General features: G+C 36.2%; 1 protein-coding gene across 2 annotated transcripts in view; it reads left to right on the forward strand.

The window, feature by feature from the left end:
* Ppp3cc (protein phosphatase 3 catalytic subunit gamma) overlaps nt 1-17,013 on the forward strand; it is a 71,958-nt gene that overhangs the window by 15,145 nt on the left and 39,800 nt on the right. For both annotated transcript variants that reach the window (XM_027926907.3, XM_027926906.3), the window contains exons 2-4: nt 10,941-11,138; nt 11,472-11,596; nt 14,955-15,066. In XM_027926907.3, coding sequence (XP_027782708.1) covers nt 10,941-11,138; nt 11,472-11,596; nt 14,955-15,066 — 435 coding nt within the window. The remainder of the gene's footprint in view (nt 1-10,940; nt 11,139-11,471; nt 11,597-14,954; nt 15,067-17,013) is intronic.

The raw sequence follows: 17,013 nt of genomic DNA on the forward strand, positions 1-17,013 counted from the left end.
GCTGTATGTTCTGCTTCTGGACCAAAACAATTCTAGAAATCCTGACTCAGCTACAGTGTCTCTTCATAGTAATGATGTGAGCAATACATGAATAATTTACTGTCTGTAGAATCAGTAATCATGAAAGCATGATACAAATATATACAGAAGTTCTTTTGATATGTCATCCACAAGACTCAATTACTGATGTTTAGCTGGGAACTTCAGGTGAATGTAAGAAAGAAGCAGAAACCACTTAGGGTTGATGAGACTGTAGGCTTTAGTTAATTTATTATATTAACTGGCATTGTCAGATGAAAGAGTGGAACCTCCTATTATAGTAAAGTACATAATCAGTTTTATAAGGATTTAAGTCACTGATTATCCTGAAGTGAGGACACTAACACACGTACAGGCTTTCCATTTATTTATCCTATAAAGTGTATTATGAACTTCATCAGTACAAAGCCTATTTAAACCAAGAGATAAAAATATTTTTACAGTCAGCCTTTATACATGAATGTATATTTTCTTTAATCTGAAAGACACCCAAGTGTTGAAGCACAGTTTATTTATTATTATTGTTATCTACCTACCTATCTATTTATTTATTTATTTATTTTAGACACAGGGTTTCACTATGTTGCCCAGGCTGATGTGCAACTGAGGCAGGAGGATCCCAAGTTTGAGATCAGCCTCAGTAACTTAGTGAGACCTGTCTCAAAATAAAAGTTTTAAAAATGGGCTGGGGATGTAACTAAGTGATAGAGTGCCCCTGAATTAGATCCCCAGTACCAGAAAAAACAAAAATAAATAAAAAAATTTGTCAATGTTTAAAGTTCTCTAAGAGGCCATTTGTAGGTTTTGATTTTTCCTTGGTGAAATCACGCCATTTGTTGAATTGTACTCATAATCATAAAATATGAAGAAAGTGGGCAGGAGAGGCCCCCAAGAGACACAGACTGAGAAAACTTCACATGACTTACAGTAGGAAGTAGGTGTATGTAATCACACATCTTTAAAAGACACAATGTGACACCAAAGACCAGCTGTCATTAACTAAGAGCAGCTCCAGACAGACAGAACTGAACAAAACATTTCTTAGGATTATAAGGACTAAGGCAAAGTTTGCCCTAAGACAGATCTCTGAGATCTGAACTTGCCAGCCTGTGGGGATGGACTTACTAGGCTCATGTCTGTCCTGTCTTTGTGAACTTCCTTTTCATTATGGAGAAGCCAGATTTCACTCAGGAACAAAGCAGTCTGATAAGACTTGAAAAAGTCAGGGGACTCAGCATCACCTTGATGCTCACTGCTCAACAGAAGTATCCTGCTCACTCATTATCACAGGCAGGGTCATCCTGAGCAGGGTGCTCCAGTGGTCTTGATTATGCACAGGACTTTGTAAATGTGGGTCTCACCAGAAGCAAGGGGCATGGCTGAATCTTAGTGGAAATTCCAGTTGTGAAAGCCCACTGACCAAACACCAGGAAGGATGTATTTGTACTTTTTTTAAAAAGTTAGGTTTGGGGCTAGGGTTGTGGCTCAATAGTAGAGTGCTTGCCTTGCATGTGTGAGGCCCTGGGTTCAATCCTCAGCAACACATATAAATAAACAAATAAAATAAAGGTATTGTGTCCATCAACAACTAAAAATATATTTTTTAAAAAGTTAGGTTTATTTAATTTGTTTCAATAAGCAGAGGAACCTAGTGGTCTCTCAAAAGGGGAAGCAGTTAGGAAACATTGGGCACTGTTAGATTAGTGACAGTTAATGATTTTAGCTGGAAGTTTGTAATCTGGGAAAGCATCACTTAGAATTTGTAAACTAGGTGAGTTGTTAAAACTCATAAAGCTCTAATGTTAGATCAGATCTAATGTCTGTGCCGAGTTACTGTTAAATTAATTTGCCTGAAGTCTTTTTGGAATATGTGGATCTGAAGGATCTAGTTTTGAGTTTAGATAGTCTGTGATGCATTGTGGTTTGGTTTGCTTAGTTTATCTCTTTTATGAGTCAGAGTACTCATAAGTTGTGGTTTCTCTTTCAATTGTAAGTGAGGCAGTCAGTGTTACTTTCTTGTGTGTACCAAAAGTGCATTTGTGTGAGGGGTATTGCAGTGGTAGAGCATGTGCTTAGCATGCATGAGGCTCTGGGTTCAAACCCTGGTACCCAGAAAAAGATGGAATGACAATTGTAGTTGAGATCAAAGTGCCTGCCAAGCTGAGTTTTCATCCTGATCCCTGGTGAAGGACCTCCTTCTAGGCTCATTTAGGTTATTGGCAGAATTTAATTCCTTGCAGTGGCAGAAATGAAGTCCTTATTTTGCTGTGGGTTGATTGGGAGCCACTTTCATTTCTTAGAGGCTGCTTGCATTCCTTGTTTTGTGGCCCCTTCTGTCTTTAAGCCAGTAATGGCAAACTCGTACATCAAACCCCTCCATGCTGCAGATCTCTTAACCCCTAAATGGCCTTTAGGTCCAAATTTAAAGGTCTTATGAAATCAGGTCAGGTCTACTTGCACAGGCTGATTTGGGACCTTCATTACATCTACAGGTTTCCTTCATGGCAATGTTTTTTTCATGGGCTGGGGATTGAACCCATAGCCTCACATATGATAGGCAAGTGCTCTATCACTGAGCTGCATCCTCAGCTCAAGGCAGTGTTTGATGGAAGAACTGGGAGAGGGTGCATGTGCACCAGGGCCAAGAATCTTAGGGGACCTACCTCCCAATCTCTACAGCATTTTAAAACTGTTTTTAAGCATAAGCCACAGAATTTCCTCTGTGTTATCTTATTAACTCTTGTTTGTTTGTTTTTGTAAGTGTAGTTTAAATTTGATGTTAACTTTTTGAATGTTAGTGGTTAGAGTTGGTCTGTGTTGTAGCTATTGATTTGAGAAATGATATATTTGCTTAAGTATAAAACTGATTAACATAGGGAAAGTCATTCCCGGGGGGATTGCCTATTTTTTTCCCCTTTGGCATCTGTTACTTTTAATAAAGTTTATAAAAACTTGGAAAAATTGGAATTAAGCAAAGAAAAATGGAAAATATAATGCCATTGGCAGTCCAAACACCCTTGCTTATAATTTCCTAATTTTACAGTTTTTATTATTTACTTAGAATATCATTATGATCATATAGAACACACATAATGATATATGCTGAGTTCTTAAATATATAAATGTATTTTCCCTGATTATAAAAGGAATATAGAATCACTGGAGAAAAGTTGAAAAACAGGAAAATAGAAAAAAATAATTTAGAATCTTGCATTAACACCTAGGTGTATTTCCTTGTTGTATTTTCTAATGCATTTTTTAGTTGTGATTTAGGTCATACTATATGGGTTTATTTGTAAGTAGAGTTAACACTGGAATACTAATAGATTTTAAATATGAGGTATTTGGCATATTACTTATCACCTAACAGATTTTCTTTTTCTTTTTTCTTTTTGGACCAGGGAATGAACCCAGAGGCACTTAACCATTGAACCATATCCCCCTCCTTTTTTTGTATTTTATTTAGAGACAGGGTCTCTCACTGAGTTGCTTAGTGTCTTGCTTTTTTTCTTTTTAATTTTTTTGGTTGTTGATAGAACTTCATTTTATTTATTTATATGTAGTACTCAGAATCAAACCCAGTGCCTCACACATGCCAGGCAAGTGCACTACCGTTGAGCCATAGCCCCAACCCCTAGTGTCTTGCTTTTGATGAGGATGGCTTTGAACTTTTGTTTCTCCTGCCTCAGCCTCCTGAGCAGCTGTGATTATAGGCTTGAACCATGGTGCCCAGCAGGGAGTATATCTTCTTTAATATTTTGCCTATAATAATTGAGCTGATGTTCCCATTTCATTTGGTAATAGCTTGGAAAATATAATGTAGCCCATTTAAAATGGGCTCTTATTTAAAGGTATGAATGGAGGCACTGGTAACTTAGCTCCCCCCTACCTTTAAATAAAGTATCGCAGCTTCTACTTTCAAGATATAGCCCTGGCAGGTGGGGGACGGTCTGGGGTTGTAGCTCAGAGCACTCACCTAGCATTTGTGAGGCACTGGGTTCAAGTCTCAGCATCACATATAAATAAATAAATAAAATAAGGGTCCATCAACAACTAAAAAAAAAAATACTAAAAAAAGAAAGAACGAACCCTAGTAGCATTCATAATCTCATATCCTTTCACAAAATTTTGCCTCTTCCCATAAATAGGTGGAATCTATTTCCCCTACCTATAAACCTAGGCAGGCTTGTGATTGCTCCAGTCAGTTGAGTTTGTTGGGATGTTGAGATGTGACTTCTGAGGCTATAACATAAAGAGGACATAGTTCCTATTGGGCATGGTGCTGTAGATCCAGCTACTAAGGAACATCACTTGGGTCCAGGAGTTTAAGGCTAGCCTGGGCAACATAGCAAGACCTTTATTTGGAGGAAAAAAAACATCCAGATATAGCTTCCTCCTGGCTCTCTGTCTTTCTCTTAGAATGCTTGTCCTTGGAACTCAGTCACATGAACAGGCCACATGCAGGTATTCTCATTAAAAACCTGGGCTAAGCCTTGGCCAACAGCCAGTGTTAACCACTGAATGAGTGAGCAAGTGAGACAGAATTCAGATGGTTGTAGCCTGGGGCTCTTGAGTGTCCAGCTGAGCCCCAGAAATTGGGGAACAGAGCTGTCTGGTGGCATATACCTGTAATCCAGGGACTCCAGAGGCTGAGGCAGGATTACAAGTTCGAAGCCAGCCTCAGCCACTTAGACCCTGTCTCAGAATAAAAAAATAAAAGGCTTGGGGATGTAGCTCACTGGTAAAGTGCCCCTGGGTTCAATCCCTAGTCCCCAACACCGCAAAAAAAAAAAAAGTTGTGGAGCAGAGACAAGTGCTTGTGGTCCACAGAACCTGTGAGAGATAATAAATGATTATTATTTTTTTAATTTTTATTGTTGGTTGTTCAAAACATTACATAGTTCTTGATATATCATATTTCACACTTTGATTCAAGTGGGTTATGAACTCCCATTTTTACCCCGTATACAGATTGCAGAATCACATCAGTTACACATCCATTGATTTACATATTGCCATACTAGTGTCTGTTGTATTCTGCTGCCTTTCCTATCCTCTACTATCCCCCCTCTAAATGATTATTGTTTTAAGCCACTGAGTTTTGGGGTAATGTGCTACACAGGAGTAGAAAAATAATACATTTAATTTCTAGGAATCTTTCATAGGGAAACAAAGACTTGGACAAGGTCATATAAACAGGATACTCATAACAGTTTAATTTAAAGAGTAAATAAAAATTTTGAAATAGTCTATCCAAATCCAACTGTAAGAAAATGTTTAAATAAATTATGATGCATCCATATTTCCATAAAGAAAAGTACCTATAGTTTCAAAAAGAAAGTTGAGTAATTGTTATACAGATTATTAAAAACAATCAATTATATGCTTACATAAATAAAGATGATTAAGAACAAAAATGTTTACATATCTAATAAAGAACAGTACCCAGCACATATAAGAATGTTTACCAGAGCTGGTAGAGCACTTGCCTAGCATGTGTGAGGCACTGAGTTCAACTCTGAACACCACATAAAAATAAATAAATAAAATATAAGTACTGTGTCCACGTATAACTAAAAAAAAAAATTAAAAAAGAAAACGAATGTTTATCAGTGAAAAAAATGTTTTAAATAACCAAAAAATTGAATAAGCGTGTTCCCAAAAAAGACATCCAAATGGCCATCAATGGTAAGTGGAAAGGTATTTACAGGGAATTGCAGGTTAGAACCAGAAGAGGCGCCACTTGCTGTGATGGAATAAGATTTAACATACGAGCACTGCCAGTGCTGGCCAAATGGTGCAGTAACCGAACCTTACCCCACATGCTGGGAATATGAAGTGCTGTGATCACTTTGTGAACTGTGGCAAATCAAAGCCTAGCCCATAATTTTTCAGCTTTGCTGCTAGGTATAGACACAGAGAAATAAATGTTTTATGTTCTCTGAAAGACACATAGAAGGGTGTTCATAGGGGTTTTACTCTTAGTACTCAAGTTGGAAAGCTTGTCTAGTCATAGCATTTTGCTTCTCATGGCTTTACTGTAGTAATGCTTAGCTTTTAGCTGTTTGTATTTAGCTTAATAGGTGTTGTTCATGGAAATTGATTTAGGTTAACCGCCCTCCCACCTCCCACTCCTAGTTTTCTAACTTTTAAAACTATGGTTTCAATTTCTTTCTTTCTTTTTTTTTTTTTTTTTTTTGGCAGTGCTGGGATTGAACCCAGGACTTTGTGCATGGTAGGCAAGTGCTCTGCCATTGAACTATACCCCCAGCCCTCAAATTTCTTAAAACTTTCATTTTTAAACCAGTATGATTTCAGAAAACTAAAAGAAAGAACTTGGTGCACAGGTTGCCCAGAGTACAAATTATTAAAATGCCAACTATCTTGCATTCAACCCCAAGTACTCTCCTGGATCATTCTTGAGCTTCATTAATTTTAGCTGCTTTTACACTTTTCTCTTCAATTTTCTTTTTAAATAATGTGTTTCTTTTTGTTTTTATGTTTTCAATTTCCTTCTCTGGTTGACTTTGCTCAGATTAACTCTTTTTTTTTTTAATAGTTGTAGATGGACAGACAGAATGACTTTATTTTATTTGTTTATTTTTGTGTGGTGGTAAGGATCGAACCCAGTGCCTCACACATGCTAGTCAAGCGCTCTACCACTGAGCTACAGCTACAGCCCTCAGATTAAGTCTTTATGCTTGTGCTTTTAATAGATACTCAAGAGCAGTGCTGTCCATGAGCTTCCTGCAGGATAGAAGTGTCCTTCTAGATTTGTGGGCTCCAGTATGTTAGTTACTGGATGCATGAAACTATTGAGCACTTGACATGTGGCTAATACAACTGGGGAACTACATTTTAGATTTCATTTAAATTTAATTAACTAAAATTTAAGTTTAAATATGGCTAGTACTACCTTGTTAGTATAGCTGTAGAGTTAAAGAAGGATAGGCTGAGAAAAAAATAAGAATTGAGAATGATATGAAATTAGGGGAAAATTGCATTTATGCTGATTAAATTAGAGCAGTGGTTCTCATTCTGTACAATAGGCTGCACGGTAGAATTACCTGGAAAGATTTCTGAAAATACCAATTTCTGAGCCATCAATCTAAAACCAATTAGATCAGAATTTCTAAAAATGAAAAGTGCATCTTATTATCAGAAGTTTCCTAGGTAATTCTAATATGTCATCAGGGTTAAGAATTAAGTGAATTAGAATAGTGCTTAGACAGAATGGACACCTCAGGATCTCGTTAAAATATTCTGATTTCTGTAGGTTTGAGTGAGGACCTGCTATTCTGTGTTTCTGAAAAGCTTCACGTTGATCCTCAGACCACACTTTCGAGGGGCAAAGAATTTTAAGAAGAAAGGTTGAGCAGGGGTCTGTTATGTCTGAAATGAACATTTGATAGCAGAATTGTAGATTTCAACAATTTTTGTCTGGGGCTGGGGTTATGGCTCAGAGATAGAGCTCTTCCCTAGCGTGTATGAGGCCCAGGGTTCGATCCTTAGCACCACATATAAATAAATAAAATAAAGGTCCATTGACAATTTTTTTTTAAAGCAGGTTTTGGTTGCAGGGTTCAATAGATTGGCTAGCTAGAAGTTGAGAATAAAAGTTTAAGAACTATAAAGAGGCCTGGGCACGGTGGCACACACCTATAATTCCAACTACTGCAAGGTTAAGGCAAGAAGATGGTAAGTTTGAGGCTAAGAGGCCAACCTGGGCAATTTAGGGAGACCCTATCTAAAAAAAAAAAATGGAGGAGGATGGGACAGGGATGTAACTTAATGCTTACCTTGCTTGCATGTGAGAGGTACAAGGTTTGAGCCCCAATACTGAAACACGGTGCACAAACCAAAAAGAGGTGAATTAAGTATGCACAGAGAAATGTAGCCTGCAACCGGCTTCATGAAAGAAGGTTCGAACCGGGAGAAAACGCTAGGGAGTTTTGAATTAAAGACACAAGACTCTAATTACCTTTAAAACCACTCCAGGACTGCTCCTCCTAGCTCCCGCTTCCAGCCACCTAATGCGGTAGCGAGGTTACTGAAGAGGCGAGAGAGAGAGAGAGAGAGAGAGAGAGAGAGAGAGAGAGAGAGAGAGAGAGGTGTGTGTGTGTGAGGGGGGGGGGGCGCGCACACGCCAGGGAGTGGACTTTTATCTTTTATTGGGGAACAAGAAATTCCAGGGAAAATCCCATCCAATGAAGATTAAGGGGGACAGCATCCCAAGGTCAGGGGCGATGATTGGGTCTTCGGGGCAGTGGCCAGACGCGCCTCTGCACGCACAAGCCCTCGGACCTGGAGAAGGGTGGGGAAAGCTCTGACACACAGATCAGTGTGAGGATGGCCTCCCACAGAGAAATGATTCCAAAAGCTTGGTTATGTTACATGAAAGGAAGTTCATAAAACCATTTAGGTTGAAGGATCAGTTCTTTAAAACTGTTGAAGGAGGAATTTTTCAGTTAACAGAAAATATTGAGAGAGATTAGTCCTGGTGGGACTCAAAGCAAAACCATGAGTCTTGTGGTAAAACTCACATTCATCCATGACTGGTTTTCTTTTTTCTTTTTCTTTTTTTTTTTTTTTGGAGGGGGGGGGAGAGAGAGAATTTTTTAATATTTATTTTTCAGTTTTCGGTGGATACAACAGCCCCCATGACTAATTTTCAACAGGAAAGTTTTGGGGGCACATTACAGCAGTGGATAAACCCAAAGAAAAATCATTCTATACCAAACTGCAGCCAAAGCAAGGGCTAGGCACTCATAGTATGGTGTTACCAAAACTTTCTAACAGGGTCTTGGGCAAAGGCAGAGGCTATTTCTCCTGGCTTTGATCTGGAGGGAATATTTCTGCTCAGTAAGGAGGAGTTGCTTCATCCACTTGCAAAGTGAGCTTTGTTAGGTGAATGAATGAATGAATGAATGAACCAAAAAAATGTGACTTTGGAAAACTCAGACGTGGATAAGAAAGATCACTTTAGAAGACTAACAGAGATTATATCCTACCTAACACATATGGAAATAGAAGTAATGAGTCTTCTTAATTGTTGCTTCTCTGAAATGCACTGCTAATGCCCTACATTTTATAATGGTACATATCTCTCAGGTTGTCTATATTTCTATATTAAATGTAATATCAAAATAAACTGTTCTTATGAAATGACCAGGGTGTAATAGATCATAAAATGAAAGAAAATAATTCCATTCCACTTGTGTAGACTTTAATAACTACAGAGAGTTTTGATGTTATAGTAACTACAGAGAGATTTTATAATAAGTATAGATTAAAATATTTTAATTATGATTTCAACATGTAGTTTTCAAATTTATCATTTCATTTTGTTCATTATATAAATCAAGAGTGATTGCAAATAAAATTTTTATAATCTGCATTTTAATTAATAAATCATCCAAAAAGTTAAAAGAAAAAAAAAAAGAAATGATTCAATGTAGAATCTTCTACTTGCCTAGTCTTTGGATTGCATTTTCAGAGGACTGCTGGTTTTCTGAAATCATCTACAAGGAATTAGATTAAATGTAGCTTTTGGGCTGGTGGAGTGTAGCTCAGTGGTAGAGTACTTGCCTATCTGTGAGCAAGGTTGGGTTGGAATCCTAACACTGAAGAAGGGGAGGGAAAATAAAAGTAAAATGTAGTCTTTTTGTGTGTGTGTGATACCAGGGATTATATTGGATTGTATCTAGGGCCTCGCACTTGGTAAGAAGGTGCTTTGCCACTAAGCACTTTTCTTTTTTATTTTGAGACAAGGTCTTGCTAAATTGCCCAGACAGGCCTTAGCCTCTTGAGTTGCTGGGATTATATATCTATATCTATCTTTATCTATCTATCTATATCTACATTTATCTATATCTGTCTACATATCTATTACTAGTTGTTCCATTTCCAGATTAGAAAACACAATCAGAATTGCTGTGTCTGTTCTTCTCAAGTTTATGCTCTGTCACTACAGCAGATGTTTTTCAGACCTTGCATCTCATTTTTAGTGTTCTCCTTGTTATCAGTAATACAAAGCAATGGGTAACTACCTTTAAGAATAAAGTATACATCTGTGGTTGCCCTGATCAGGAACTGGAGTCAGACTTCTAAAACATATGGTTTTATTAGCTCAATTCTGTAGAAGAAATAAATGCTAATTTGGTGTTAAGATTGCTTTCTTTCGGTGGGGGGGTGGGGGGGGGTGAGGGGGGTGGGGGAGGTGGCAGATGCCCATAATCCCAGTGGCTCTGGAAACTGAGGCAGGAGGGTTGTGAGTTCAAAGCCAGCTTCAGCAGTTTATTGAGGCCCTAAGCAACTCAGCGAGACCCTCTCACTAAATAAAATTTAAAAAGGGGAGGGCGATGTGGTTCAGTGGTTAAGAACCCCTGGATTCAATCCCTGGTATCCCCCGCAAAAAAGATTGTTTTCTTCCATTTGTTTTAACCAATTTCATTTTAAATACTTTTTCCATAGATAGAAAGATAAAGATATTCATATCATCTAGTTCCTTGTTTTACTTTTCATTTATTTCCTGAACCACCTTCAAGTTGATCATATTTGTATTGTAAAATATCATATTTGTACAAAAGTTTTTGACTTTTGACTTGACCCTCTTTCTTTCTTGTCTTGTGGTTCTGAGGATGGAACCCTGCATGTTGCACATGCTAGGCAAGCAAGCATTCTTACCACTGAACTACATCCCCAGCTCAAATTGTGATCTTTTTAAAAATTATAATTAATCATTTATGATATACAGTATCTTAGAATTTTTTTTCATGTAGTTCTGGTGCTGTGGATGTGAAATTACAGTGATTTATCGAAATTAATTTGTCACATAAAGGAACTGCGTTCATGGTTGTTATCTATACATTTTATTTTAAATTACTTTTTTCTCATTCTAGCTGTTCCCTTTCCTCCGACCAAACGGCTTACTTTGAAGGAAGTGTTTGAGAATGGGAAACCTAAAATTGATATTTTGAAAAACCATTTGGTTAAGGAAGGCCGAGTGGAAGAGGAAGTAGCCTTGAAGATAATCAATGATGGGGCTGCCATTCTGAGACAAGAGAAAACTATGATAGAAGTGGAAGCTCCAATCACTGGTATGTAAAGTACTTCCAGGGTTACACTTAGATTTGAGCTAATTTTGAGAAATGATTACAAACTTAAAGGTGGTATGATAATTTTTTTCTGTGAATTTTGAGATAGTGTTTGTGTTAGGATTAATTAGAATGTTTGTTGGTCCTTGAAGAAATGTAATTTTAAATGACTAACATTCTTAGTGGGAATATTTCATATCAATATATTGACTACCATTACATAGCAGTCCAGTCAAAAGTGACTTAAATTAGTTAAACTGTAATCCATGTTGGTGTAATGCCTTTTTTTTTTCTAAGACATAAATTTTCACTTTACATTATTTGTTTTTTGCCTAGTGTGTGGTGATGTTCATGGACAGTTCTTTGACCTGATGAAGTTGTTTGAAGTAGGGGGATCACCGAGTAACACACGCTACCTCTTTCTGGGTGACTATGTGGACAGAGGCTATTTCAGTATAGAGGTAAAAATGAAACCAGCTATGTTGGAGCTATCATGTTACCATTAAAAAGATTTGCTTTTCATTCTTTGGTAGAAGAAATTAAAATGTTAACACTGGTAAAATTTATATAAACTTTATTACTTCAACAGTTAAAAAAATAAATGTTTTCCATTGACAGAAAAAGACTATTCCTTTTTCTATCATTATAAAACCTGCATATAGGGGCTGGGGTTGTGGTAGCAAATGTGTCTGGCATGTGTGAGGCACTCGGTTCGATCCTTGGCATCACATAAAAATAAATAAATAAAAGAGAGGTATTGTGTCTATCTACAATTAAAAAAACTATTTTTTTAAAAAAGAAGAAAACCTGGCATATAAGACTATATTAACCCAATTTTGAAAATAAATTTAATTTTTATCAACCTTTCCTTTTTGAAGGTAGTGTACTTGCTGCATATAAGTGACGTAAATTGCTTTTCCCTTAAACAGGGATTGAATTAGCTGACCTTAATTATAAGATCATAAACTGCCGAGCTACAATGAACTCTTAGATTAACGGCCAATGGTAAATAAGTAGGCACTTAGCTTTTTGTAGGTATAATTTCTAATACTGTTGTACATAGTAAACCCCTAATAAATGTTCATTGAAGGGAAAAAATGAATTGCAGTTAAGTTAATGAAAATTCACAACTTGCTTTTATATATTTTGAAAATTGAACTATAGGAACATGGTTAGAATTAAAAACTAATATAAGCTTTTATGTATAAGAGACAAAACTACTGTAGAACCTAATGCAAGGTTTGGAGTACAGTGGAATCACCATACATTCATATTTAATGTCCATTGAGTGAACTCTGTATGCTTGGCAAATAAAAGTACAGTAGCTTTTGAAATAGTGTGGCTATTTGAATTTGTAATGTGCTCCAGAAGAAGCACAGGATGAGAAATTGAGTCCGCTTGCTCTTGTGCTGTCTTTAGTCCTGCTTGGCCCCTTATAGTATGAGAATCTCAGTGTCCTGCATATGTCCCTGGAGGTGAACAATTGGTTTTTCATGTAGCATCATTCCTAAATACAAGTCATCTTTTTCACCCAATGGTCAACCAAAGCAGTGTCATTTTTTTGAAGCTCAAGGAAAAATAAACAGCAAAATTAATTAATTTTACTCTTTAATTAGATTTGCAGTCTAATTTCATGAATCAGAGAAGTTCAGTGTTATTTTGCTATTGCATAAAATTAATTTAGTGCAAATGTGAGGACAAAAGTTAATGGTATGAACTAAGAAAATAAGTGCCCTTTGCCCTTTCCCTGCTGCAAGTTCTCCTGCTGCTCAGTTAATGTCCACAGTGTCTAAATTAAGGCACTAGAGATAGGTGGAGTTCATCATGGGCTGTCACTGAAAAGCTTCCCTGTTGCTACTGTGTTTCAGTAGACAGTAAGTAAAAAATATGAATGTTTGAAAGACATATTGAAAGTTTATGTCTTTGTGTAATTATAAGATGAGGTTTCAGAGGCTGAAGAGCTTTTAATTTTTTTAATTTAATTTTTTACCAAACTCTTAGTCATTTTAATTAATGAGACATCTTGTTAAACATAACTATTAGGTCAAATTATCTTCTTATTGTTAACTCATAATTTAAAAGTAGTTTTAATTCATTTAATATAGCACATGTAAAAAATATGCATTGCCTGGGGGCTGAGGTTGTGGCCCAGTGGTAGAGTGCTTGCCTGGCATGTACGAGGCGCTGGGTTCGATCCTCAGCACCATATAAAAATAAACAAATAAAAATAAAGGTATTGTGTCCAACTACAACTAATTTTTTTTAAATATGCAATGCTTTTTGTACACCTATGCTGTATTCAGAGAATTTTTTCCTCACAAATCAACAAAATTTCCTGAGTGCCAACTCAGTGACAGGCTGTGTGAATAAAAATCATGAGCTGGAAGTATAGCTAAGTGGCAGAATACTTGCCTAGCATGTACTAGGCCCTGAGTTCAATCCCCAGTACTGGGAAAAAAAAAAAAAAAGAATTCATGTTCTCTTAAGAACCTGTTAGTCTTTTTTTTTTAAATATTTTTTTAGTTGTTGATGGACCTTTATTTTACTTTGCTTATTATGATATTGTGGTGCTGGAAATTAAACGCAGTGCCTCACACTTATGAGACAAGCGCTCTACCACTGAGCTACAACTCCAGCCCCTGGACAGTCTTATAGAGATATACAGATATGAAAGATCTTTCAGTATAATATGAAAAACACTGGTTTAATTATCTTCAATATTCTTCATATTGAGACCTAGCAAGTCTCCTCACACACAGTAGCTATGCATTATTTGTTGAATGAATATTAATAACTCATAGTTTCTTTATGGATTTATTCTGTTATTTGATGTTGGCTAACTTTGAAAGGGTTTTTCTGGAATAACTTAAGAGATATATGAATTGAAACTGGAAGGTGACAGTGCTGTATCAGTTTCAGAACTGAATTGTGGGATATATCTAATTTCAGTTGGAAGTCACTAGATTTATAAACTACTAAGATTATAAATTCTATAGGCTACAGCTTAGTCCAACATGATACAAGTATGTAAATGAAAAATAATTTTTTTTTACCATTCCCTTGATAGCCATAAGTATGATGTTTTTGTCAAATGGATGAAAATAAGATTGTGGAATCCTGAATGTATTTTTTATTACAAATAGTTCATTTTTTGTAGAAAAATTTGGAGATACAGAATCTAAGAAAACAAAAACCTTCTAAAAATCAGAAATAATCATCATTAATACTTTATTTTTTTCCCTTCCTTTATGTTTCTAAATTTTTTAAAAGAAAATTGGAATCATTTTATGTGTGTGTGTGTGTGTGTGTATAATTTTAAAAAAATTTTTTGTACAGGGAATTAAACCAGGGGTGGTCACCTCCACGCCTGGCTTATATATTCCTTTTTGTGACTAAAATATGTATGTGTGTGAGTGGCTTTGTCAGAGGTCTACATATTTACATAAACTATGGAAACATTAAGGGGAGGTTTTCTGTATGCTATTCTCTTTCAGATTCTATGGCAACAAGCATATCTATACATTCAAAAGTTGATTTTATTTTGCACCTTGGAGCTAATATAGCAAGCCACTTTCAGTTTTTTATTTGTTCTTTTTAGATATACATGATGGTAGAGTGTATTTTGACATATTATACATACATAGAGTGTAACTTATTCTAATTAGGATCACATTCTTTTAGTTGTACATGATACAGAGTTTTACTTTTGTGTATTATATATGAACATAGGAAAGTTATGTCCAAACTTGGATTTATATAATGTGTCTTTGTGTGTTATAATAGTCACAAAGAAATTTTATCCTTTAATTTGTCTTGTAGTGTGTGCTGTATTTATGGAGTTTAAAGATTAATCATCCTAAAACATTGTTTCTGCTTCGAGGAAATCATGAATGCAGGCATCTTACAGAATATTTCACCTTCAAACAGGAATGTAAGTATTTTCATTTCTCTGGAGTCTTTTTAATTATTCTTTAGCCTGTTCCAAAGTGAATCAAATAAAAAAATTTAAAAAGTGAATCAAATATAAAGGGAAAAAACATCAGTAGAACTCAAATGTTTTTTGAGTACCACTCAAATTTATTTTTTCCTGGTAAAAACTAAGAGTCCTCTAAGATCCTCCTTTTAGGAGGATAAATATTTATTATTTATTTTGAAAAGAACTTTTGAGTACCCCCCCCCCTTTTTTTTTTTTTGGTACAGGGTATTGAACTCAGGGACATTCGACCACTGAGCCACATCCCCAGCCCTATTTTGTATTTTGTTTAGGGACAGGGTCTCACTGAGTTGCTCAGCACCTAGCTATTGCTAGCTTTATACTTGTGATTCTCCTGCCTCAGCCTCTTGAGCCACTGGGATTACAGGAGTGCGCCACTATGCCTGGATCCCCTCATGTTTATAAACTAATAAATGTTGGATAGTTGGAAAACACAGAGAAGATAAAAATTATCTGTAATTACCCCATTTAGAAATAATCACGATCTCACTAACTGGAATATAGTTTTTTGGCCTTTTTTCTCTCTAAATAAAAATCGGTTATGAAGTAATTGAAATAGATTTATCTATGTATATTTTTAAAATAAAATTTGGCTTGGGCTGGGTTGTGGCTTAGCAGTAGAGTGCTCACCTGGCATGTGCAGGGCCCTGGGTTTGATCTTCAGCACCACATTATAAAACATAAAGGCATTGTGTCCAACTACAACTAAAAAATAAAATAAATAAAATAAAAATTGGCTTTTATTACTTACACTGGGTTTTTGTTTTGATTTTTGATACTGGGTCTGGCTGTGTTGCTCAGACTGACCTCAGACTCCTGAACAACTGAGGTGGAAGAGATTCTTGCCACCATGCCTGGCTTATACTGTTAAATAAATTTATCTTTTCACTTAACATAATAGCATTTTCAGTATTGTTATATATATTTTTAAATCATGATTTTATAATGTTATTTTAATATTTTTTAAGTACTCCATCTTATTAATGCCCTATCATGTGTATTCAATTTAGTAACAATTGAAGGGAGCTTAGGTTGTTTTCAACTATTAATACAATAATATAAAAAAAAGTTTTAATGAAAGTGGATTTTTTTTTTAAATTAAAACATTACTAGCTAATTTAAAAACAAACCAGGGAATGATCAGGAGGCCAGGAGCCAGCAAACTGCATGTTGGAACTGCTCTGCATTTGGGGTCCCTGCCCACTAACAAGAGGGCCACAGGTTCAGTTCAGGCCACAGCTACCAGAAGCTGCTAGAAAACTCCAAGGAACTCTGAGATGAAAGTTGAGGAAGACTCTCTTTTTTTGGATTGAAGGATCACCCAAACTTTTGCAGGATTTTGGGACTCCAAAATTGAGGAAGATGCACAGTTTACGCCCACATTGGAGGGTTCTAACCAAGAGCCACTGACCAACCAACTCAACCAGGAACAGGATCTTGAACCTTTGAACTAGTGACTTTCCCTATCTGGGTTGTAGTCTTCTTTTTTTCTTCTTCCTTTTTTTTTGGCACCAGAGATTGAACCCAGGAGTGCTTAACTACTGAGCCACATCCCCAGCCCTTTTTTATATTTTAGGGACAGAGCCACACTGAGTTGCTTTAGGGCCTCACTTCTTTGCTGAGGTGGCTTTGAACTTTCGATCCTCCTGCCTCAGCCTCCAAGCTGCTGGGATTACAGGCATGTGCCACCGTCCTGGCCTAGCATGTTCTCTGTAAACAAGGAAGCTAAACTAAATCTCTCTGGTCCCATCTGGCTTTATTTTGTTCTGTTTTTTATTTTTGTTGTTGGTGGTAGGTTTTTAATTAATTAATTAATTAATTAATTTTTGTTTTGTTTTTTCAAGATGTCTCACTATTTTACTACCTTGCCTAACTGTCCTTGAA

Source organism: Marmota flaviventris, chromosome 3 (assembly GCF_047511675.1).
Source record: "Marmota flaviventris isolate mMarFla1 chromosome 3, mMarFla1.hap1, whole genome shotgun sequence".
NCBI lineage: Eukaryota > Metazoa > Chordata > Mammalia > Rodentia > Sciuridae > Marmota > Marmota flaviventris.